The sequence below is a fragment of the Dendrobates tinctorius genome, unplaced genomic scaffold, assembly GCF_039654945.1.
Source record: "Dendrobates tinctorius isolate UK_male_01 unplaced genomic scaffold, ASM3965494v1 ptg000046l, whole genome shotgun sequence".
Classification (NCBI taxonomy): Eukaryota; Metazoa; Chordata; class Amphibia; order Anura; family Dendrobatidae; genus Dendrobates; species Dendrobates tinctorius.
In genome coordinates this window covers 83,651,667-83,678,469 of record NW_027361714.1, presented here as the reverse complement: position 1 = coordinate 83,678,469, position 26,803 = coordinate 83,651,667, and the positions used below count along the sequence as shown (strand labels likewise).

The window sequence follows — 26,803 nt, the reverse complement described above, 5'->3', positions numbered from 1 at the left end:
GGGGTGTGATCTAATGACATAAACACCCTATATAAGGTGTTCTTAATTATTAGGCAACTTCCTTTCCTTTGGCAAAATGGGTCAGAAGAAAATTTGACGGACTCTGAAAAGTCAAAAATTGTGAGATGTCTTGCAGAGGGATGCAGCAGTTTTGAAGCGTGATCACTGAACAATCAAGCGTTTCATGGCAAATAGCCAACAGGGTCGCAAGAAGCGTGTTGATAAAAAAAGGCGCAAAATAACTGCCCATGAATTGAAGAAAATCAAGCGTCAAGCTGCCAAGATGCTATTTGCCACCAGTTGTGCCATATTTCAGCGCTGCAACGTTACTGGAGTATCAAAAAGCACAAGGTGTGCCACACTCAGGGACATGGCCAAGGTAAGGAAGGCTGATAAATGACCACCTTTGAACAGGAAACCTAAGATAAAGCGTCAGGACTGGGCCAAGAAATATCTTAAGACTGATTTTTCCAAGGTTTTATGGACTGATGAAATGAGAGTGACTCTTGATGGGCCAGTTGGATGGGCCCGAGGCTGGATCAGTAAAGAGCAGAGAGCTCCACTCCGACTCAGACGTCAGCAAGGTGGAAGTGGGGTACTGGTATGGGCTGGTATCATCAAAGATGAACTTGTGGGACCTTTTCGGGTTGAGGATGGAGTGAAGCTCAACTCCCAGACCTACTGCCAGTTTCTGAAAGACACCTACTTCAAGCAGTGGTAGAGGAAGAAGTCGGTGTCGTTCAAGAAAAACATGATTTTCATGCAGGACAATGCTCCATCACATGCATCCAAATACTCCACACCGTGGCTGGCCAGTAAAGGTCTAAAAGAAGAAAAAATAATGACATGGTCCCCTTGTTCACCTGATCTGAACCCCATAGAGAACCTGTGGTCCCTCATAAAATGTGAGATCTACAGGGAGGGAAAACAGTACACCTCTCAGAGCAGTGTCTGGAAGGCTGTGGTGGCTGCTGCATGCAATGTTGATCGTAAACAGATCGAGCAACTGACAGAATCTGTGAATGGAAGGCTTTTGAGTGTCATCGTAAAGAAAGGTGGGTATATTGGTCACGGATTTTTTTTTTTTGTTTTGTTTTTGAATGTCAGAAATGTTTATTTCTAAATTTTGTGTTATATTGGTTTATCTGGTGAAAATAAGTGAGATGGGTATATATTTGGTTTTTATTAAGTTGCCTAATAATTCTGCACAGTAATAGTTACCAGAAAAAAACAGATATCCTCCTAAGATAGCCAAATCTAAAAAAAACCCACTCCAACTTCCAAAAATATTAAGCTTTGACATTTATGAGCCTTTTGGGTTGATTGAGAGCATAGTTGTTCAATAATAAAAAGAATCCTCTCAAATACAACTTGCCTAATAATTCTGCACGCAGTGTATATAAAAAAAAATGCACATAGAGAGCCAAAGAAGTAATAAAATATTGTTTATTACAAAGTATAAGTGTTAAAAAAATGTACTAGAATCCAGAGCAGAACAAGAGGGGTGAACAGACAATAAAGAACCAAGAGAGTGGAGCCACAGGTCTGAGGCAATGTCATAAATTCAAGACCCCTAAGTTAACCATAGACCATTCACATAGTATTAAATAGTACTTGGAAATAAACATAAGACCAAAGTCAGTAGAAAAAGGCACAAAGCCAAAATGCTCTTAGGGGTTGAGGCACCGCAGGTCTGAGGTAAGATTACTACTACTCTTGGTTTTCCTGGCTCTCTCTTCTATACAATACTGACTTTGGTCTTATTATGTTTATTGCCAAGTATTATTTAATACTATGTGAATGGTGTATGGTTTACGTAGGGGTCATGGATTTATGACATTGCCTCAGACCTGTGCTTCCACTCTTTTGGTTCTTTATTGTCTGTTCACTCCTTTTATCTGCACTGGATTCTAGTACATTTTTAACACTTTTAATATTTTGTAATAAACAATATTTTATTACTTCTTTGGTTCTCTGTGCAGCTTTTCTATATATGTTCTTATGCTTCATTGCACTGGACCTTTATGGTTTATCTCTCTGTAGTGGTTATATCAGGTTATGACAATTTAGTCAGTGTTTTTGTTATCTCTTTATATGTTCTACGTATTAATTACCGGTGTGTTGCGCACCGTGGACAAAAGAGCATAAAGATGTTTGGAGATGGACTTGTAACCTTGAGATTGTTGGATTGTTGATACTGTTCAACAATCAACAATTTTGGTTCTCAAATCCTCAGTTTTCTTCTTTCTGTTCCTCATGTTTAGTGTGGCGCACACACACATAATGCAAAGGTTGAGTCAACTTATCCCTTTTCATCTGATTTCAGGTGTAATTTTCATATAGCCCACACCTGTTATTTGCCACAGGTGAGTTTGAACGAGCCTCACCTGCTTGAAACAAAGTTTTTTAACCCCAATTTTTAAAAGATGCTAACAATTTTGTCCAGACCTCTTTTGGGGTTGTGTGTGAAATTATTGCAGATTGTAGTCTGTCTCCCTCTGTTGACCCGGCGTGCTTTCTCGCTCAGTTCGACTTCTCCATTCCTGACTCCGGTTTTGTATTGTGAACCCGTGCTACCTGCTCCGACCACGGACCATCTGACTATGCTTTTCTTGACCTCCTGTACATTGTACCCGCAGCTCTGACTTTTTGGTTAGCTGTTGCAGTCCTGGGGACAGCCGTGGAGTGGTATCCGATGTCTACCGGCAGCACAACCCTATCCTCACCATCAGAAGCCCTAGTGAACACCCAGTAGAGACTAAGTCATGCCCCTCCAGACAAGTTCTGCCTATGAACAGTGGGTCCACCACGTGCTGACAAAACGTGACCCAGGGACCCCAAATCAAGTGTACAAGTACTGTATGAGGAAATCCGATCTCAGTGTGAGTGTCAGTACAAGCTCATGCAGGCCATAAATGTGCTGGCTTCCAAGCTGCAGGATACATTGCCTTGCGAAAGTATTGGGTTCCCTGGAACTTTTCAACCTTTTCCCACATATCAAGCTTCAAACATAAACATACCAAATGTAAATTTTTGGTGAAGAATCAACAAGAAGTGGGACACAATTGTGAAGTTGAAAGAAATTTAATGGTTATTTTTAAATTTTTGTGGAAATTCAAAAACTGAAAAGTGGGGTGTTCAATATTATTCGGCCCCTTTAACTTAATACTTTGTTGCACCACCTTTTGCGGCGATTACAGCTGCAAGTCGCTTGGGGTATGTCTCTTTCAGTTTTGTACATCGAGAGACTGAAATTCTTGCCCATTCTTTCTTGGCAAACAGCTTGAGCTCAGTGAGATTTGATGGAGATCGTTTGTGAACAGCAGTTTTCAGCTCTTTCCACAGATTCTCAATTGGATTCAGGTCTGGACTTTGACTTGGCCAGTCTAACACCTGGATACGTTTTATTTGTGAACCATTCCGTTGTAAATTTTGCTTTATGTTTGGGATCATTGTCTTGTTGGAAGTCAAATCTCCGTCCCAGTCTCAGGTCTTTTGCAGACTCCAACAGGTTTTCGTCAAGAATGGTCCTGTATTTGGCTCCATCCATCTTCCCATCAATTTTAACCATCTTCTCTGTCCCTGCTGAAGAAGAGCAGGCCCAAACCATTTTGCTGCCACCACCATGTTTGACAGTGGGGATGGTGTGTTCAGGGTGATGAGCTGTGTTGCTTTTACGCCAAACATATCGTTTGGCATTGTTGCACCTTCTTCCACATGTTTGGTGTGTCTCCCAGGTGGCTTGTTGCAAACGTTAAACAACACTTTTTATGGATATCTTTGAGAAATGTCTTTCTTCTTGCCACTTTTCCATAAAGGCCAGATTTGTGCAGTGTACGACTGATTGTTGTGCTATGTGCAGACTGTCCCACCTCAGCTGGAGATCTCTGCAGTTCATCCAGAGTGATCATGGGCCTCTTGGCTGCATCTCTGATCAGTCTTCTCATTGTTTGAGATGAAAGTTTAGAGGGATGGCCGGATCTTGGTAGATTTGCAGTGGTATGATAATCCTTCTATTTCAGTATGATCGCTTGCACAGTGCTCCTTGGGATGTTTAGAGTTTTGGAAATCATTTTGTATCCAAATCCGGCTTTAAACTACTCCACAACAGTATCACGGACCTGCCTGTTGTGTTCTTTGGTCTTCATGATGCTCTCTGTGCTTCAAACAGAACCCTGAGACTATCACAGAGCAGGTGCATTTATAGGGAGACTTGATTACACACAGGTGGATTATATTTATCATCATTAGTCATTTAGGACAACATTGGATCTTTCAGAGATCCACAATGAACTTCTGGAGTGAGTTTGCTGCACTAAAAGTAAAGTGGCCGAATAATATTGCACACCCCACTTTTCAGTTTTTGAATTTCAACAAAAATTTAAAATAACCAATAAATTTCGTTCAACTTCACAATTGTGTCCCACTTGTTAATTCTTCACCAAAAATTTACATTTGGTATCTTTATGTTTGAAGCATGATATGCGGGAAAAGGCTGAAAAGTTCCAGGAAGCCCAATACTTTCGCATGGCACTGTATATACGCCTTGCCTTCTGCCTCTACCATATCTGGCCAACCCTCCTTTGGACAGTCAAGCTTTCCAAAGGAACTGCCTAATGCTCCAGTTCTGTGAAGCTGCTAAGCTCCAGCTTCCACTAATGTCTCACTGCGATGGAGACCCCAAGGAGAACCGCAACTTCAGTAATCAGTGTAAGATCCATTGTACACTCCACTCTCCTCTCTCCTTCGGACCAGACCAAGATAGTGTTTATGGTGTCTGTTCTATCTAGACAAGCCCTGACCTGGGCAAACCCCATTTGGCAACGTGGGGTCCGGAGACCCACGATGTTGGGAGGTTCCTGGAAATGTTGCTTGCTATTTTTGAGGTTCTAGGCCATCCTCTGTTGCTTCATCCCTGTTGTCTCTAAGGCAGAGCATGGATACCTTGGTGGTGGAGCTGGCTTAGAACAAAGAAGCCCTGGTGGTGAATATCTGGCAGGGTCTGTCTGGTTGAATTAAGAATGAATTGTCTGGCAGAGATCTACCATCCTTGTTGGATGACCTTATATTTCTGGCCACTAGGATAGATCTCCGATTCCATTAGCGATATCACGAACAAGCGTCAGTGTCTCCTCATGCCACAAGACCACACAGACAGGCACCAAACTTCCAGTTCCCATTGCTACTGCGAGTTACACAACCAGCCACTGAGCAAATGCACTTTTGAGCAAGCCAAACTATCTGTACAGGAACAGTGGAGGTACGGAGAGAATGTTTATATGTACTGTGGTGACAAGGGACATTTTGTTCACTAGTGCTCTGTGAGACCAGTAAACTCCAAACACCCAGGGTTGGCTGGAGAGACGATTATAGGTGAAAGTAATTGCTCTCCAAAGCTATTGTCTGAAGTTACCTTGTTCTGGCAGGAGAAACCCCTTTCCACCGCTGCCCATCGGGATTCCGACTCCATGGGCAACTTCATTCATATGGATCTGGTCTGCCGACTTCAGCTCCCTACACAACAGCTTGATCATCCCTTGACTGTTGCCTCCGTTGGGAGACAATTCCTGACAGAACCTGGTTGATTCCTCTCTGACAGTCACTCTGCGCATTGGAGTCCTGCATACTGAGAGGATTTCCTTCTACGTACTACCCAGACTTGTGAATTCTGTTCTTCTGAGTCTTACATGGTCTACACATGCCATTTTTGACTGGCCCTTTGATCAGGAACAAATTTCAGTGTCGCCTATGGCCACAAGACCACCAGTGGACTCCACTGTGCTTTCAACTGCTTAGCCAGGGTCACGCCCAATATTCCGCCTCCTATGCTTTCGAACCTTGCTTCACTGCCCATCTATTATCATGCCTTTGCTGATGCCTTCTCTGAAAAGAAGGCTGAGATCCTGCCACCCCACAGACCTTAAGATTTTCCCGTCTTATTTTTTTCCTGGCACTTCACCACCCCAGGAGTGGTTGTATCCCCTATTTCTACCTGAGACTCGAGCCATGTCTGAGTACATCTAAGAGAATTTAGCCAAGGGATTTATCCATAAGTCCTCTTCTGCCGGTGGCGGTTTCTTCTTTGTGACGAAGAAGGATGGTTCCCTACGCCCCTGTATAGACTATCAAAGTCTTAACAATATCATTATAAAGAACATGTACTCCCTTGTTTTGATTTTCTAAGGCTAGTTTCACATTTGCGTTTGGAGTCGCAGCGGACGCTCGCCGTGAAGCTCTGCCCCCTGCCGCGCCTCCTCCGGTTAGCTCCGCATGCGGCCTGCGTACCCTATTTTTAGCATTGGATACGCGGGCCGAGGGCAGGTATGCTTTTGCCGCCACATGCGTCCTTTTGATGGTGCGGTGATCACACCAAAATGCAACACGTTGCGTTTGGTGCAGGTCACCACACCGTCATAAGGACGCATGCGGCGGCAAAAGCATACCTGCAAACGGCCTGCGTACCCAATGCAAAAGATAGGGTACGCAGGTCGCATGCAGCGGCATGCGCCCATAGGCGGAGCTGACCGGAGGAGGCGCGGCAGGGGGCGGAGTTCCACGGCGAGCGTCCGCTGCGCCTCCAAACGCAAATGTGAAACGAGCCTAAGCCATTTGACAAACTGTGGAGCTAAGATCTTTTCTAAATTGGATCTGCAAGGGGCTTTCAACTTGATTCATATCCGTAAGGGCGATGAATAGAAAACTTCCTTTAATACCCATGACAAGCACTACAAGTATCTCGTCATGCCCTTTAGGCTGTGTAATGCACCTGCCGTGTTTCAGGAGTTAAATAATGACATCTTCCGGGATCTCCTCTGTTTACTTGGTTGTGTATTTAGACTGTATCCTGATATTCTCCCTGGATCTACCTTCCCACAGAAAACACGTCTGTCAAGTTCTGCAGCATCTCAGAGAGAACAATTTATTTGCCAATTTGTCCAAATGGGTCTTTGAATAAACTTCCTTGCTTTTCCTCGGCTACATTGTTTCCAACCAAGGTCTCAAAATGAATACAGAGAAGGTGACCGCTGTTCTCTGAACCCATTCTCAAGATCTGTGTGCCTTCCAGCATTTTATGGGTTTTGCCAACTTCTACAGGCAATTTTATCCTCCACTTGTCATCCCTTAAGGCACCTATCTCTCTGCCTTAACCAAGGAGGGGGCAGATGTCTGAGTCGGCCGTATTTGCCTTCCAGCATTTGAAAGAGGCCTTTGGGAGTGCTCCGGTGCTGCATTACCCAGATCCCAACAAGCAGTTTCTCGTAGAGGTAGATGCCTCATCTGTCAGTGCTGGGGCAGTGTGTCACGTCCCCCTGGAAGACTTGGAGTTAAACTGACATGTCGGGTAATGAATCGTAGTCCTCTTTAACGCTATCATGACATGCGATGTAGATGTACTGGGCATGTCGTGTCCCTCCCTTTGATGTGGGCTCTGGCGCTGAGCCCACATATTTCCCGGCACATGTCAGCTGTTTTGAACAGCCGACATGTGCCCCTAATAGCTGTGAGTGGAATCGCGAACCACCCTCAGCTGTTAACCCGTTAAATGCCAATATCATTCTCTGACAGCGGCATTTAATGTGTTCACGCCGGAAGCACATCACCAATCCCACCCATCAGCGCTCATGGTACATGACCGCGGCTCGCTGATGGATTGGCATGACACCCCAAAGTTGGCAGGAGGCCCCTGTGGTTGTCATTGCCGGATTGCTATGAGCGCCTCCCAGCGTTTGGCGCTCATAGCAAGTGAGCATTTCTGCTACACACCTGTGTATAGCAGCAACGATCAGACAACTGCAGCTTCTAATCTCCCATGGAAAATATTCAAGCATGCAAAAAGTTAAAAAAAAAAAATTTAAATATTAAAAAAATAAAAATTTCAAATCAGCCCCATTTAAAATAAAAGAATTTAAAAAAAATTAAAAATTCTCATTTGGTATCGCCGCATTCAGAATCGCCTGATCTATCAAGCTATATGAAAAGAATTAACCTGATTTGTAAATGGCATAGCGAAAACAAAAGTCAAAACACCAGAATTACGTTTTTTGGTTGCCGCAATATTGAATTAAAATGCAATAACGGGCGATCAAAAGATCGTATCCACACCAAAATGGTATCATTAAAAGCTTCAGCTCGTCACGCAAAAAATAAGTCCTCACCCTGCCCCAGATCACGAAAAATGAAAATGCTACGGGTCTTGGAAAATGACGCACATTTTTTTAACAAACTTTGGATATTTTTTCACCATTTAAATAAACAACCTACCGTATACATGTTTGGTATCTACGAACTCCTATTGACCTGGTGAATCATAGTAGCATGTTTAGCATTTGGTGAACATGGTAAAAAAAAAAATAAATCCAAAAAAACAGGTGTAGAATTGCACTTTTTTGCAATGTCACCGCACTTGGAATTTTTTCCCCATTTTCGAGTGCACGATATGGTAAACCCAATGGTGTCGTTCAAAAGTACAACTTGTCCCGCAAAATTTTTTACAAGCCCTCACATGGCCATATTGATGGAAAAAAAACAACAGTTATTGCTCTGTGAAGAAGGGGAGCGAAAATCAAATGCAAAAACGAAAAGGCCGTGGCGTGAAGGGGTTAAAGATGGTGTGATTCATGTCCTAATTTAATTGGATTTCCCTTTTCTTCATTGCTGAGAGGGTTAAGGATTTTTTCATGCTGGCTAAGGCCATACAGCCTAGTTGTTCTCAGCTGCAACTGCTTACCTTTTACTCCCTCTATATATGCAGGCTCTGGGAGTTTAGTCCCTGCCGGTGAAAGATTCGTTTTCCTGTGCTGTGTGCTATAGTTAAGTAGTTGATGGTTGAATTTGTCGTTTTTTGAAGTTTGCTGTTTTACGTGTGTGTTTTTCTCCTTGTCTCTTTTCCCATTTATTTATTCCTCCAAAACCTCCTCCATATTGTTGGATATTGTTTTTGTGTTGTAGAGGTTTTCTGTTATCCTTGTTTTTGTGTGTGTCTGGTTTGCCTTTCATTTCTGGTCGGGGGAGGGGACAGATTAGGGTTTTCTCTCTACCTTCAAGAGTAGCCCCGGGACAGGGATAGTTGGGGTCCCAGCTCCAGGGACAATTTGAGGTCCCTCTTCCTTACTGAAGACCGTCACAGCATGACATTTTCAATTGCCCCACATTTTTTGGGGTCTTGTTATGAATCCTGTTGCAGTTATTGCAAAACAATTGCAAGGTCTAGCTCTTGTACTGTCAGACCTGCAGTCTAGGGTCTCACAGCAGCAGACTGTTGCTCTGGTGGGAAATCAGTCTGAACTGAAACTTAAGGTGGCCCTCTCGGATAGGATTTCGTGGGGGAAGGGATAAATTTGTGGTGTTCCATGAAGTATGCAAACTTCATTTTAGGCTTTGTTCCCATTCATCTAGGAGTGAGGAGTAACAGGTTGGGATTGTTATTTCTCTCCCTCAAGGAGATCTTCAATCCTGGGCCTTTCCACTTCTGTCAGACTCGCTGTCTCTTCAGTCCGTTGATGGATTTTTTTGAGGCTCTTGGTCTCGTGTTTGATGATCCAAACCATGTCTTCCTTGCTGAGTATAAGCTACATAAGCTTCAGCAGAGAAACTGGCCGGAAGAGGAATTCTACTCCGAGTTCTGTAGATGGACTGCTCACACTCAGAGGAACGATCCTGCTCTTAGGAGTCAGTTTTATCAGGGCCTGTCAGAGAGATTAAAAGACGCACTTTACAAAACCACTGAGTCGTTGGAGGCTGACATGGCTCTGGCCATGCGCATAGTTAGACACATCAAGGATAGACCAGTTGTGACTCCCCCTCCCACCCCTCACGGTACTCCCTAAAACCAAGATTCTGCCTGTGTGCTCTGAAGAACCAATGCGGTTAGGATGGTCTCCCCTCGGTATGAGTCTCTTGCGGTTCTCTGGAAAATTGGGCTGTGTTTTTTCTATGGCCAAAAGGGTCATTTCATTGGGGTCTGTCCATTACCAAAACACAAAAAGCTGTCAGAAGACTTCTAACCCCAGGTTGTGTGGAGGATAACAGCCTGTGTGTATATATTTCCTCCGCATGTATATCTCAGTTTTTCTTACCTGTGGAGGTGATTATTGGTACGAAAACTGAGAAAATATCTATCCTCTTCTATAGTGGGGCGGGAACCAATATGGTGGATGCTTGGTTCACATGGGACCTTGGTCTTCTTTGTGGTACTCCGGAGAAGCCCATCCCCCATATTTCCAATTCACTCTGCACCTCTTGGTCAGGGAAATTTTATGCAAGTAGTTCATAATGTGAATCGGTGCATAGGGGCTCTTCATAGAGCGCTCCTTTCTTGTTTTGTCTTAAAAAGTCTCCTTACTCCTATTGTGTTTGGCCTCCCTGGCTAACTGTGCATAATCTGGTTGACTGGCAGTCCAGAGAAATGGTCAAATGGAGTGATTTTTGCAAAAATAATTGCTTGTGTACCATCATGTCTACTGTTTGCACTAAAACCATACCCTCTTTTCTGTCTTTTGTTGATGTGTTCTCAGAAAAGGGGTGCCAGGAACTGCCTCCTCACTATGTGTATGATTGCCCCGTAAACTTGCTCCCTGGGCTGAAATTACCTAAAACCAGATTATACAGTCTGAAAGCCAGGCCACCTCTTGAGAGTCTTGGTAAGGGACATATTACACCCTCCACTTCGCCCGTACCGGTGGGGCTAAAAAGCAAGATGGGGTGTCTGCGTCCCTGTTTAGATTTTCTCACGTTACTCCGAGACCCATATCCCCTCCCACTCATTCCTTACTTAATTAATCAGATTGTTGAGGCAAAATGTTTCTCTAAGATGGACCTCAGGGTAGCCTATAATCTGATTAGGATCAAGCTGGTGGATGAGCGGAAGACTGCTTTAAACACTGCTGAAGGGCATTGTGAAAACCCTTTGGTTTGACTAATGTCCCCGCCATTTTCCAACATTTTAACAACATTTTTCGTCACCTTGTGGGTAGATTTGTAGTAATGTATCTTGACTATATTTTAAAATACTCACCTGATCGCAAGTCACAGCAGGTACTCGTCCAGCAGGTGTTAAAGATTTAGCAGGATAATAAACTGTAGAAAAATCTGTGTTCACCGAACAAGCAGTTAAGTTCCTTGGTTTCCTAGTATCTTCTACTAGTTTCCGGATGGACCCTGATAAGGTACTCGCAGTTCTGGAATGGGATCTGCCAGAAAATCTGAAAGCGTTGCAATGTTTTTTGAGGTTTGCTAACTGCTATCTTAAGTTTATAAAAACTTATCATACGGTACAGACTTCTCAAGGTGGTCCGACTGCAACATTCAGAGATTTTCTTCTTTTGAAGAAATGCTTTCCACTACTCCTTTTCCGCTGATTTTAAACCCGATGTTTCACAACCATTTATTGTTGAAGTTGATGCATCTGAGGTGGGAGTCCGAGCTGTGTTGTTTCAAGGGTCGTCCCCTGGTAAGTGGCATCCATGTGCCTTCTCCTCTAAATTATCATCAGCCGAAAGTAACAATGATGTAGGCAATAGAGAACTTTTGGCCATGAAGTTGGCTTTTTTGGTAGTGGTGTCACTTTTTGGAGTGACAGTCCAAACTGTCACTGTCATTACTGATACTAAAAATCTACCTCGAATCTGCTAAATGTCTTAATACTAGACAAGCTAGATGATCTTTGTTTTTTGCCACATTTAATTTTATTGTCACTTACTGTCATGGGGATAAGAACGTCCAAGCTGCTGCTTTTGTCTCGAAGTTTCCCTGGGGTTGACTTTTCAGATGACGTTGTCCCTATTTACAGGAAGGGGTGGTTGTCTCTGCTGTGTGTTCTGAGCTGGAGGGAGAGGTAGAGAAGGCTCGGGGGGACACCGCTGCTTGTCCTTCAGGGAAATCATTTGTACCTTTTGCATCTGTGTCTCGAGTTTTAGGGGTACATAATAGCTCGGCTCTCGCTGGTCATCCAGGTAGTAAAGCAACCTTGGAGTTCCTTTCTTTTCTTTGTTGGTGGCCAAGGTTGCATCGGGATGTAGTCAACTTTGTGTCTCTCTCAAATGTCTATGCTAGTTCTAAGACCCCTCTGTTGGGGCTCTGCTAACATTAACCATACCTGACTGGCCATGAACACTCTTATCCATGGATTTTATTACAGATCTTCCTTTCTACTCTGATAAGACTGTGATCTTAGTTATGGTGGATATGTTCAGTAAAATGGTGACTTTCATTGCTTTACCTGCTCTCCCTAACGCTAAGACCCTGGCTAAGGTATTTGTCAACGAGATCGTGAAGCTTCACGGGGTTCCCTCTGATTATGGTGACAGATCGGGGACCCAGTTTGTATTTAAATTCTGGAGAGGATTTTTTTCTTGCCTAGGGAAGCATGTATCCTTTTCTTCGGCATTCCATCCTCAAACTAATAGTCAGACTGAACGTCTAAACTGAATTCTGGAGACATACCTCAGGTGTTTTGTGTCAGGGGTGGGGTTCGGTCGATCATGGCTGGGTGTCAGCTGATTCTCACAGCTGACACCCGGCACTGAGTGCCAGGAGTGGTCACAAACCGTTCCCGGCACTTTAATCCCAGAAATGCTGCGATCGAACACGATTGCAGCATACCAGGAGCAGGCAGAGGGCTGACAGCCCTTATGCCTTTGGATCGCAGACCCCCCGGCGTGACGCGGGGTCCTGATCGTTGCCATGGAGACCCGATATCTTCATGAAGACATCCAGGTCTCCAGAGCTGAGAAACTTCCTGTCATGCGCAGTGCATGTCAGGAAGTCTCTCAGGTCAGTGTAAATTACATGCAGCGCTGACAGCTTCTATAGCATGCAGATGCTACTTCATCTGTATGCTATAGAAGCGATCAGCCTGCACAAAATGAGTGTCCCATAGTGGGACAAAGTGTAAAACATAGAATGAAGTAAAAAAAAAACAAACCTTTTTTAAATCATTGTAAAAATATTTTTAAAAATAATAATAAAAATCAATATTCTATCAAATATTTGAATGAAAAAAATCTAAACAATAAAAGTACATGTATTTGGTATCGCTGCGTCCATAATGACCCAACCTACAAAACTCTGCCACTAGTTAACCCCTTTAGTGAACACCATAAAAAAAAACCAAGGCAAAAAACAATGTTTTATCATACCGCCGAACAAAAAGTGGAATAACACGCGATCAAAAAGATGGATATAAATAAACATGGTAGCGCTGAAAACATAATAAATTTTGTCCCGCAAAAAAACAAGCTGCTATAGAGCTCCATCAGCGGGAAAATAAAAAAAGGTATAGCTCTCATAATAAAGCGATGCAAAAATAATTATTTTTTATATATATTAGTTTAGTGTGCCCGAATTTGGTACCAATAAAAACGTCAACTCGTCCTGCAAAAAACAAGACCTCACTTGACTCTGTGGGCCAAAATATGGAAAAACTATAGCTCTCAAAAATATGGTGATGCAAAAATAAAAAGCGTCTTTTAGTGTGTGACAGCACAGCAGCCAAACATAAAAACCCGCTATAACGCCCCTTTCACACGTCCTGATATTTCCGGTACCGGAGATGTCAGTGTCCATGTGTGTAATACTTGTGGCACACGTGTGGCATGCGTGTGCCGCATCAGTACCAAAAGGACAGGCGCCAGGGAAGAAGCGTTACAGTGAGCGCTGTTCTCCGGCGCAGGGTGCTGAACACGGCTCTCATCTTTCTCCCCTGCTTGGCCGACGATTGGCACAAGCAGGGGAGAATGCTTCAACTTAATCCTTTTGCTGGAAGACCCAGCCACGACCCATTTTTCATGTCCCGGTGGAGGGAAGGAGGTTGTCACTCAGGATTTTACGTTACATGGCTCCATCCATTCTCCCATTGATGCAGTGAAGTAGTCCTGTACCCTTAGCAGAGATACACCCTCAAAACATAATGTTTACACCTCCATGCTTGACAGACAGCATCCATGTGAGGGACGGTGTTTTTTGGGTCTTGGGCAGCATTTCTCTTCCTCCAAACACGGTGAGTTGAATTAATGCCAAATAGCTCAATTTTTGTCTTATCTGACCACAGCACCTTCTCCCAATCACTCACAGAATCATCCAGGTGTTCATTGGTAGACTTCAGATGGGTCTGCACATGTGACCTAAAAAAACGCCCAATACTCTATATAGAGACAATAGCGGTAACCATGATAAATCAACCGCCATCATATAAACTATTCCACTCCATAGATAATATGTATATGTATACAGGAGAAATAAGGAGTAATGGATTCAAGAGTAGATATAAAAGTACAAAATTTATTAGTTAATGCATGCACAGAAAGATAGCAGATCAGAATTCAATTTTCCATAAAATCATAGGACGCAAACAGGACAGACCCCGACGGGGATAGAGAGGTGAACAACCTGTGCACACAAACAATCACAGAAGCACAAATGATGCAAAAGGATCTATAGAATATTATGCAGGATTAACCCAATCCATGTATACCGCGACCAAGAGAAATGTATTCATAGTCAAAGGTAAAGGGAAACCCTGCAGACACGTAGTAAAGTGCTGCTAATGATAGCGACAGGCAGCAGCCACTAAAATACTCCCCAGATCCATAGTGGGTACATATCAGGTAAAAGTGAGTTGCTTACCAAAAGTGCACAGATGACCAGGTCCGGATGGCGACCCCCGATGCGCGTTTCGCGCCTACTACGGGCGCTTTTTCAAGGGAGTCTGCACATATGCCTTCTTGAGCACGGGGACCTTGCGGCCACTGCAGGATTTTTCAACCTTTACGGCATAATGTATTATCAATGGTTTTCTTGGTGACTGTGGTCCCATCTGCCTTGAGATCATTCACCTTCCTCATGATCAAGGATACCCCACGAGGTGAGATTTTGCATGGTGCCCCAGATCGATGTCGATTGACAGTCATTTTGTGTTTCTTCCATTTTCTTACTATTGCACCAACAGTTGTCTCCTCACCCAGCGCCTTTCCTATGGTTTTGTAGCCCATTTCAGCTTTGTGTAGGTCTATGATCTTGTCCCTGATATCCTTATAAAGCTCTTTGGTCTTGCCCATGTTGTAGAAATTAGAGTCTGACTGATTTGAGTCTGTGAACAGGAGTCTTTTTTATAAATGTGACTATGTAAGACAGCTGTCTTTAATGCAGGTAACGAATTGATTAGGAGTGTCTAACTGGTCTGTAGGAGCTAGAATCCTTAATATTTGATAGGGGATCAAATACTTATTTCTCATTGCAAAATGCAAATTGATATAATTTATACAATGTGATTTTCTGCATTTTATTTATGATATTCTATCTCTTAATGTTAAAATTAACCTACCCTTAAAATGATAGACTGTTCATGTCTTTGTCATTGGGAAAACTGACAATCAGCAAGGGATCAAATACTGTACTTATTTCCCCCACTGTATATACAGGCTCTGGGCCTTTAGTTGCTGCCGGTGAAAGATTTGTCTACCTGTGCTGTGTGATAAAGTAAAGAAGTTGAAGGTTGGAGTTGTGGTGGTCTGTAGTTTGCTGTTATATGTGTGTTTCTGCTCCCTGACAAAATATTGCTATGGACTTTATCATGGACCTGCCTTTCTCTGAGGGTTATGATATCATCTGGGTTGTAGTGGATCGATTTTCTAAGATGGCTCACTTCATACCCCTGGACAGTTTTCCCTCTGCTCCTAGTCTCACCCTGCAATTCTTATAGCATGTATTTTGTCTCCATAGTCTTCCCCTCCACATAGTCTCTTATCGTGTAGACTAGTTCACATCAAAGTTTTGGAGAGCTGTGCAAGCTGCTAAATGTCCATCTGGACTTCTCCGCTTACCATCCGCAGACCAATAGGCAAGTGGAATAGGTAAATGAGATTACAGAATGCTGTAGATAAGCCCCCGATGTCTATGCCGGCAGCTGCAAGCCAAAAAAAAGGGTGACAGATTCCCTTTAAGGCTATGGCTAGGATGAAGACTCATATGGACAAGAAATGAGCTTCACTGCCCCAGTATCATCCTGGATATAAAGTCTGGCTAACATATTGGAATATTTGCCTGAAGCTGCCTTCATACAAGTTCAATTCCCGATACTTTGTTCTGTACTAAATCATCAGGCTCCTTAATCCAGTTACCTACTGTCTTCAACTCTTGGCAGATTTACGGATCCGAAACGCCTTCATGTTTTGCTTCTGAAGCCGGTGGTCTTGAATCGCTTCTCAAAGCTTCAAGCTACTTTAACTACCACTGTTCCTGAGGGTCCCTCGATTGTCTTCGAGGTTAAGGGTATTTTGGATACAAAAAAAGGTTCTGGGGAGGACTTTCTATCTGGTGGGCTGTAAGGGATTTGGACCTGAGGAAAGATACGGATAACCTGCAGACAATATATGTGGCCCTGTCACCTTTGAGAGGTTTCTTCATCAGACTGGCCAAAAAAAGAGTGACTGGGGGTAACACGTATGCCTCCTCAGCGCCACCCTACTCAATGTGGCCACCATGTGGCTTGTCCTCATGTCAGGATGTCTTGCTGAGTTTGCTTCTCACAGCACTGCTACATCTGCATGTGGTTTCTATTTGACTTTAGGGTACGTGGCCGGTCTCTGCAGCAATTGAACCCTGCTGTGTTCTGAAGAGATTAGGTTCCCTGTCCTATTCTGTGCTAGCAAGGTCAATATTGGTCAGATCCTCCCACCACTCTTTGCCCAAACATTTGTTCCTAGCCTGCTAGCACCCTTTTATACATATCTTCGTATTCTGTCTCTAATTATCGTTCCAGCCTGCTTACCCGCTCAGTCTGATTTCTCCATCCTTGACTCTGGCTTTGTAATTTGAACCCATGCTGCTTTCCCCAACCTCGGACTGTGTGACTACTTTTCTGTCTTACCCTCCTGTACCTCAAACCTGCACCTCTGACCCTCCGGTCAGCTGTTGCAGTCCCAGGGACTGCCCTAAAGTTGTAACTGTTGTCTACCAATAGCCTAGCTTGTCCTCACCATCAGAGGCACTAGTGAAGACCCTGTAGACATTTAATCACGCCCTTCCAGGATATTCCTAGCCCGTGGTGCAGTGGGTCCACACCCACCAGCGTTTTATCATAACTTTAATTTCAACTTTGACAGGTGACACAGCCATGGCTCATCCACACCTTACCCATATTGGTATAGTTAGCAAGGGCTGGCGTGAAAATGGTGAAAATCACAACATTTTTTCTCAATTTCTGAGCTGTGCAAAAAATTTCCGACTTCTTAAGGTGTTTTTATTCTAGAATTCTGGTGTAAATGGCTTTAATGAATCAGGCCCAATGACACCTGTTCCGGCATTAAAGGGAATCTGTCACCCCATTTTTGGCCTATAATTTGCGACCACAGCCATCAGGGGCTTATCTACAGCATTCTGAATTTGAAGAGTGTTTGTGTGAAAGAATGGGCCAAAATCACACCTGAGCAATGCATGCAACTAGTTTCACCACACAGGAAGTGTCTTGAAACTGTCATCATAAACAACGGCTTTTGTACAAAGTATTACACTTCGGTAAGCGCGTTTTTAATACTTTTTCCCTATGTAATTTCTCATTATTACACATTACTTAATTTATGGACATCTATGGTTTGATTTCTTTGCCTGTGTGGGTTGGATGGGTTATTACCGACATCGGGTGAGAATTTCATGTCAATGGCAATAGAAATATTTGTACTTAGAAAATTGGTAACGTGTTAAATACTAATTTCACCCGCTGTGTACACACACACACACACACACACACACACACACACACACACACACACACACACACATGCGCACACACATGTATACACAAACATACATACACACATATATACACTGTGGCAGGGCTAAGGGTCGTGTAATTGATGGGAGATATGTGTCTCATAAATGGCTTATCTCCATAATGTAAGGCAGAAGTAAAGCATACCAGATATTGTTATTGTTTTTTGTTTGAAGGACCTGTGGTGAGGTCACAGTCATGTGACCAGTCAGCTGCTGGGAACGTGGGTGTGGCTACAGCCTTATAATGTGACCTGCTCCTGAACCAGGTAGCTGTATGTGGGGAGGACTACACCTCCCAGCATGTGCTGAGACTCGCGGTCTGAGTCTGCAACCACGAAGGTTTATGTTTTGTTTGCCTAAGCTAGAGGCTATTTTTGGTGATACGCTGTTTTATGGTTTGTGACAGAAATAAACCTCATGAACTTTGGAAGAACCGGTCTCCTGATTGTCTCCCGCTGCACCTGAGCGAGTCACATCCCCACAATTGGTGGTACACGTGCGGGCAGCGGTCCCAGCAGAGACTTGAGACAGTTGCTGCATGTCCTGGGTGAAGTTTGCAGCGGGGCAACAAGCATTGCCTGGAATCATGGAGGACCTCATGAAACACCTGGTCCAGTCCCAGGCACTGCAGCAGGAAACCAACAAGCTGTTGTTACAGCAGATCCAGCAAAGCCAGCAAGAGCAGCGGCAGCAGTTCCAGCAAAGCCAGCAGGAACAACGGCAGCAGATGCAGCTTCTGGCAACCGCCATCCAGGAGGGCAGGACGAGTGCCCCAACACCAGGTCGGGCTGATGCCACCGACGTCGAGAAGGCGGTAAGACGCGCATTACAAAAAATGACCCCTGAGGATGATGTGGAGGCCTTCCTGACGATGTTTGAGAGGGTGGCTGAGAGGGAAAAACTTCAGCCAGAGCGGTGGGCGGAGGTACTGGCCCCTTACCTAACGGGGGAGCCCCAGAAGGCGTACTTTGACCTGACGGTACAAGATGCCAGAGAGTATCCCAAATTAAAAGCGGAAATTCTCGCACGCTTGGGGGTAACAATGACTACCAGAGGCAGACGAGTTCCCTTTATGTGTCCTTGTTGGGGATGAAGAGGAAGGGTCCCCTGTACCTGACATCCTGGAGTTGGGGGTGGCCGGGGAGAATTTTGGGACTGCCCAACATAGGGACCCCACACTAAGGGAAGCCTTTAACAATGTCACCGTCATTAATGGGGTTGCACAAGAGCCGGGAGCAGACACAAGGTTTCCCCATTTTATGTTGAGTGGGGAATTGTTGTACCGGGTCACGAAAATAAGGGAGGAGGTGGCAGAGCAGTTAATAGTACCAGGCCCCTATAGACGAAAAGTGTTGTACATGGCCCATTCACACATCTTGGGGGGACACCTGGGGGTGGAAAAAACCCAGGAACGGATTGTACAGAGGTTCTATTGGCCTGGGTGTCACCGGGAAATAGTAAACTATTGCAGGTCCTGCCCGACATGTCAGTTAACTGCCCCCACATCTCATTTTCGGAACCCTCTTGTGCCACTGCCCATTATTGAGGTGCCATTTGAGAGAATTGCCATGGACTTGGTCGGTCCCTTAGTTAAATCAGCTCGGGGCCATCAGTATATATTAGTCATCCTGGACTATGCCACACGCTATCCTGAGGCCATTCCCCTGAGAAACTCCTCTGCGAAGAGTATAGCCCGTGAGCTGGTCCATGTGTTTTCCCGGACGGGTTTGCCGAAGGAGATCCTGACCGACCAGGGGACACCTTTTATGAGCAAGGTGATGAGAGAATTGTGCAGAGTCTTGCAAATTTCCCAGCTGAGGACTTCAGTGTACCATCCACAGTCAGATGGCCTTGTTGAGAGGTTTAACAAGACCCTGAAGAGCATGCTGAGAAAAGTCATAGAGGAAGATGGTAGAGACTGGGATTGTCTCTTACCGTATTTACTGTTTTCTATCCGTGAAGTTCCCCAGGCCTCCACGGGGTTCTCCCCCTTCGAGCTTCTGTACGGCCGGCATCCGCGAGGTCTCCTAGATATAGCCAAGGAAACCTGGGAAGCCGAAGTCACGCCCCACAGAAGCGTCATTGAGCATGTGGCACTGATGCAGCAGAGGGTTGCGAAGGTGATGCCCATTGTTAAAGAACATCTCCGCCAGGCACAAGAGGCTCAGGCCAGGGTCTACAACCGGTCAGCCAGAGTGAGGCAGTTCAATCCGGGAGACCGAGTTCTCGTGCTAATACCGACGGTGGAAAGTAAGTTCTTGGCCAAGTGGCAAGGGCCATATGAGGTGGTGGAGAAACTGGGAGACGTAAACTACAAGATCCACCAACCCGGAAGACGGAAGCCATACCAGGTTTACCATGTTAACCTTATCAAGCCGTGGCAAGATAGAGAGCCAGCGGTAACTCCGTGCTTGCTGGGCAACCTAGAAGGGGAGGTTGGAGCTGTTACCATAGCGGACTCTATCGAAGGCCCAGAAGCAACAGTGCCGGGAGTTACTCCAGAAAAACCGCAACCTGTTCTCAGAGTTGCCGGGGTGCACGAAGGTGGTGGAGCACGAAATTCTGACCGAGCCACATGTGCGGGTGAACGTGAAACCATATCGTATTGCTGAGGCCCGGCGAGAGGTAATCTCCAAGGAGGTGCAGCGTATGTTGAAGCTCGGGGTCATTGAGGAATCCAAGAGCGGCTGGTCGAGCCCGATTGTCCTGGTCCCAAAACCTGATGGTGAATGGAGGTTCTGCAACGATTACCGGAAGCTGAATGAGGTCTCCAAGTTCGACGCTTATCCCATGCCACGCGTTGATGAGCTCATCGAGAGACTTGGACCTGCCAGGTACATAACCACTTTGGATCTGACCAAGGGATATTGGCAGATCCCCATGGCACAGGAAGCCAAGGAGAAGACGGCATTCTCCACACCAGACGGGTGCTTCCAGTATGTCCGGATGCCGTTTGGCCTACAGGGAGCTCCAGCAACCTTCCAGAGGGCGATGGATAGAATCCTTGCACCTCATAAGCTATACGCTGCCGCATACCTGGATGATATCGTCATCTTTACCCCGGACTGGGAGACTCACCTGGAAAAGGTCCAAGCAGTGTTTGACGCTCTAAGAGAGGCGGGGTTTACAATAAACCCGAAGAAGTGTGCCTTGGGGAGAGAAGAAGCCAAGTACCTCGGATATGTAGTGGGGCGTGGCGAGATCAAACCCCAAATCAATAAAGTGGAGGCAATTCAAACATGGCCGAGACCTCTGTCAAAGAAGCAAGTTAAAGCCTTCCTGGGGATTGTGGGATATTACAGGAGGTTTATCCCAAACTTCGCCACAATGGCTGCACCTCTAACTGATCTGCTTAAAGGGACAAAGTCAGTGATGGTCAGCTGGTCCGAAGAAGCAGAGTCAGCCTTCCAAGAAATGAAGGGAGCTCTTTGTAAGCAGCCCGTTTTGGTGGCCCCAGACTTTAAACGTGAATTTGTCCTCCAGACAGATGCCTCAGATGTCGGGGTAGGAGCTGTCCTTTCCCAAGAGATACGTGGGGAGGAGCATCCTGTTCTCTACTTGAGTAGGAAGTTGACTTCTTGTGAGAGAAATTACTCAGTTGTAGAGAAGGAGTGTTTGGCCATAAAATGGGAAGTGGACACATTACGGTACTACCTGGTGGGACGGAAGTTTAGGTTAATATCCGACCATGCCCCACTCAGGTGGATGAGGGAAACCAAGGGCAAGAATGCTAGGGTCACCCGCTGGTTATTAGCCCTACAAGACTTCAGTTTCCATGTAGAGCATAGGGCCGGGAAGCTACATGGGAATGCCGATGCCCTCTCCAGAATCCCTTGCCTGGTAGGTGAAAGTGCCAAGCCCCACGGCTTTAGGCAGAGGGGGGAGGTATGTGGCAGGGCTAAGGGTCGTGTAATTGATGGGAGATATGTGTCTCATAAATGGCTTATCTCCATAATGTAAGGCAGAAGTAAAGCATACCAGATATTGTTATTGTTTTTGTTTGAAGGACCTGTGGTGAGGTCACAGTCATGTGACCAGTCAGCTGCTGGGAACGTGGGTGTGGCTACAGCCTTATAATGTGACCTGCTCCTGAACCAGGTAGCTGTATGTGGGGAGGACTACACCTCCCAGCATGTGCTGAGACTCGCGGTCTGAGTCTGCAACCACGAAGGTTTATGTTTTGTTTGCCTAAGCTAGAGGCTATTTTTGGTGATACGCTGTTTTATGGTTTGTGACAGAAATAAACCTCATGAACTTTGGAAGAACCGGTCTCCTGATTGTCTCCCGCTGCACCTGAGCGAGTCACATCCCCACAACACACACATGCATACATGCACACACCCATGTATACACAAACATACATGCCCACACATACATGCATACACACACGCACATATACATACATACACACACACACACACAAACCTATATATATATATATATATATATATATATATATATATATATATATATATATATACAGTGCCTACAAGTAGTATTCAACCCCCTGCAGATTTAGCAGGTTTGATAAGATGCAAATAAGTTAGAGCCTTCAAACTTCACACAAGAGCAGGATTTATTAACAGATGCATAAATCTTACAAACCAAAAAGTTATGTTGCTCAGTTAAATTTTAATAAATTTTAAACATAAAAGTGTGGGTCAATTATTATTCAACCCCTAGGTTTAATATTTTGTGGAATAACCCTTGTTTGCAATTACAGCTAATAATCGTCTTTTATAAGACCTGATCAGGCCGGCACAGGTCTCTGGAGTTATCTTGGCCCACTCCTCCATGCAGATCTTCTCCAAGTTATCTAGGTTCTTTGGGTGTCTCATGTGGACTTTAATCTTGAGCTCCTTCCACAAGTTTTCAATTGGGTTAAGGTCAGGAGACTGACTTGGCCACTCAAACACCTTGATTTTTTGCCTCTTGAACCAGGCCTTGGTTTTGTTGGCTGTGTGCTTTGGGTCATTGTCTTGTTGGAAGATGAAATGACGACCCATCTTAAGATCCTTGATGGAGGAGCGGAGGTTCTTGGCCAAAATCTCCAGGAAGGCCGTGCTATCCATCTTCCCATGGATGCGGACCAGATGGCCAGGCCCCTTGGCTGAGAAACAGCCCCACAGCATGATGCTGCCACCACCATGCTTGGCTGTAGGGATGGTATTCTTGGGGTCGTATGCAGTGCCATCCAGTCTCCAAACGTCACGTGTGTGGTTGGCACCAAAGATCTCGATCTTGGTCTCATCAGACCAGAGAACCTTGAACCAGTCTGTCTCATAGTCCTCCAAGTGATCATGAGCAAACTGTAGACGAGCCTTGACATGACGCTTTGAAAGTAAAGGTACCTTATGGACTCGTCTGGAACGGAGACCATTGCGGTGGAGTACGTTACTTATGGCATTGACTGAAACCAATGTCCCCACTGCCATGAGATCTTCCCGGAGCTCCTTCCTTGTTGTCCTTGGGTTAGCCTTGACTCTTCGGACAAGCCTGGCCTCGGCATGGGAGGAAACTTTCAAAGGCTGTCCAGGCCGTGGAAGGCTAACAGTAGTTCCATAAGCCTTCCTCTTCCGGATGATGCTCCCAACAGTGGAGACAGGTAGGCCCAACTCCTTGGAAAGGGTTTTGTACCCCTTGCCAGCCTTGTGACCCTCCACGATCTTGTCTCTGATGGCCTTGGAATGCTCCTTTGTCTTTCCCATGTTGACCATGTATGAGTGCTGTTCACAAGTTTGGGGAGGGTCTTAAATAGTCAGAAAAGGCTGGAAAAAGAGATAATTAATCCAAACATGTGAAGCTCATTGTTCTTTGTGCCTGAAATACTTCTTAATACTTTAGGGGAACCAAACAGAATTCTGGTGGTTTGAGGGGTTGAATAATAAATGACCCTCTGAATAAACTTTTCACAATTTAAAAAAAAATTAAACAAAGAAATAACATTCTTTTTTGCTGCAGTGCATTTCACACTTCCAGGCTGATCTACAGTCCAAATGTCACAATGCCAAGTTAATTCCGAATGTGTAAACCTGCTAAATCTGCAGAGGGTTGAATACTACTTGTAGGCACTGTATATATATATATATATATATACACACACACTGTAGAGGACATACCAGTTTGTCTCCTGTCTCTTCCTCTTCAGTTCCTTTAGACTTCCACAGTGTAAAGGACCTTTGGTGAGATAATGCATCTATGATTTGATTTATTTGCCTGTGTGGATTGGATGGGTTGTTACCAACATCGTGTGAGAATTTCATGTCAATAGCAATAGAAATATATGTACTTAGAAAATTGGTAACGTGTTAAATACTAATTTCACCCGCTGTACACACACACATACACAAACATACATACTTGCACACATACATACATGCGCACACACATACACATACAAACACATGCACACATACATACACACATACATGCGCGCACATACACACATACATACACACATATATATATATATATACACACACACACACACACACACACACACACACACACACACACACACACACACACACACACACACACACACTGTAGAGGACATACCAGTTTGTCTCCTGTCTCTTCCTCTTCAGTTCCTTTAGACTCGTTTCTGCTTCAAACATTGGTGCTCTTATGGAGGAGGGGGCCCTGGGCAATTGGCCTTTTTGCTCCTGTACCAAGTCCCCATCCTGTCTGTAGGCCATTAAATACTAAAGACAATAGTTTTTTGTCACTGACCACTACAGCCTGCAATTCTGCTACTTTATTTGATCTCACATCAGTAAAGAAGCTCGTCCTCTTCTGGTGTGCTTTTTTTATAAGGCATCTCTGCTGAAACCTCTGACAGCCAGCTTTCGTTGCCTAACTGCCGGCAGCCGGCCATCAATCAGCATGACATTGGCAGTGATGCCCCGTCGACAGAGCAGAGAGGAAGAGAAGAAGCTACACTCCCTGACAGAAGTTATGTCGCTTATCCATGTTATGTAAATAAAAGCTTATAACCTGACATTAAATTCTTCCATTGGTTGTATAAATTATTCTTTTGAAAGCTGAAACCCTCCAAAATGTGGTTTAGGTTAAGAAAATAAATTGGCATCAATGCAGAAATATTGATCATTTAATGGATACAGAATGGTCAGATTTTGGCAAGACGAAAGTGTTGTCGGCCACATAAAGTAATGTGATATTCAAACAAATAATTAACTTAAAATGCAAATATATGTTGCATAACATTGGTGAATGAAGTTGTGGTGAGATTAGTCATATTTAATATTTTGTGTGACTTCCATGAGCTTGAAGGACTGCATCCATGCGGTTCAACAATGATTCATACAATGAAGTCATCAGGAATAGCAAAGAATGCAATCTTACATGCCTCCCAGAGTTCATCTAGATTCTTTAGTTTTGTCTTCCAAGCTTCCTCTTTCATCCTACCCAAAACATGCTCAATGATGTTCATGTCTAGTGACTGGGCTGGCCAGTCCTTGAGCACTGTGATATTTTTTGCCTAGAGGAACTTTGTTATAGAGATGGGTTTATGAGATGGAGCACCATCCTGCTGCAGAATATGACCCCTTTTATGATTTGGAATATAAGAGGTAGCTAATACTTCTTGATATTTTAGGCTATTGCCTTCCCCCTTGCAAATGTTTTGCACACCCCCATACTGAATGTAACCCCAGACCATGATCTTTCCACCACCAAATTTAACTGTTTTCTGGGTGTATTTTGGATCCATACGGGCTCCAGTAGGTCTCCTGCAGTATTTGTGGTGGCTGTGGTGTAATTCTACTGAAGAGTCATCAGAGAAATCCACCTTCCGCAACTTTTCATCGTAATGTCATCGAAGCCACAGAAGTGGTCTGTGACCACTCTGAGCTTACAGAGATTGGCTCTTGGCAGAACAGACAGGTAGCTGACAACTCCCTGTTTGCTTATTTTTCCAATTTTCTCAATTGGGCTTCAAACTTACAAAGTCCTATATAACCTCTTTTAACTTGTTGTTATGCCTAATAAACAAGCAATCCTCGCATGTGCTGCAGCTAACAGCTGCGAATCATGTATCTGTGGGGACTCGATCATATTGCTCGAGCCCCCGCGATAGTTGGATAACACCCGAGCATGCTCGGATAGCGCTATATATGAGCACTCATCACTACTGCCATCCATTCACGCCATGCTATAATATCCATGCCTACAATCCAAGAGGAAATTGTACATATTTATTATAGCTGTTCCCAGGAGAGTTCTTCAAAGTAAATAGCTACATGTACAAAATTTGACAAGAACTTCTCTACAGACTTATATATTTCCCTTTTAATTTTCATTAGCTAAATTTGATGCATTTTTTTTTAGTATAGATGTTTTTTGTTATTTTAATATACAGAAAACATGACCATTAAACTTCTTGATTATTAAACAGGGCAATAGGATCTGACACAGGAGGATCAACCCGGAATCCGGCATCTCACTGTGGTATAGTGGGCTTGAAACCAACGTATGGACTTGTGTCCCGCCATGGACTAATTCCTTTGGTAAACTCTATGGATGTACCTGGCATTTTAGCAAGATGTGTGGATGATGCAGCAACTGTACTAGGTAATATAAAGACATATGCAACTGTAAACTACAAGTGTTACTTTTACCCCAGAGTAACAATCATCTTGTCCTTGTAGGGGTACTTGCTGGACATGACCCACAAGACTCAACAACAATCCAAGATCACTTCCAGCCATTTACTCTTCCTGATATAATAGATGTGACTAAGCTCTGTGTTGGAATTCCAAAGGTAATACCCAACTCCTGAATACCAAACTAGTTCTCCGCAACCATCCAGATGGTCTTTGCAGTAGCATAGCTACAAATATGTGTTTGAATATGGAATTTCTGCCTTATATGTATCTATTGTGGACACCTGAATTTGCTTGTGCTATAAATACTGATATATTTTTACCAAAAAATAAAGAGAGAAAAAACGAAAATAGCAAAAGATTGTAAAAAAGCCTTGTAAGACAAGGTTAAAACTTTGCACTTGGGGTCTTGA

At 44.3% G+C, this 26,803-nt stretch overlaps 1 protein-coding gene across 1 annotated transcript in view; it reads left to right on the top strand.

Moving 5' to 3' along the window:
- Positions 1-26,803, top strand: part of QRSL1 (glutaminyl-tRNA amidotransferase subunit QRSL1) — a 132,989-nt gene that overhangs the window by 62,922 nt on the left and 43,264 nt on the right. The window contains exons 6-7 of the mRNA XM_073576082.1: positions 26,183-26,358; positions 26,436-26,548. Of these exons, the coding sequence (XP_073432183.1) occupies positions 26,183-26,358; positions 26,436-26,548 (289 nt within the window). The remainder of the gene's footprint in view (positions 1-26,182; positions 26,359-26,435; positions 26,549-26,803) is intronic.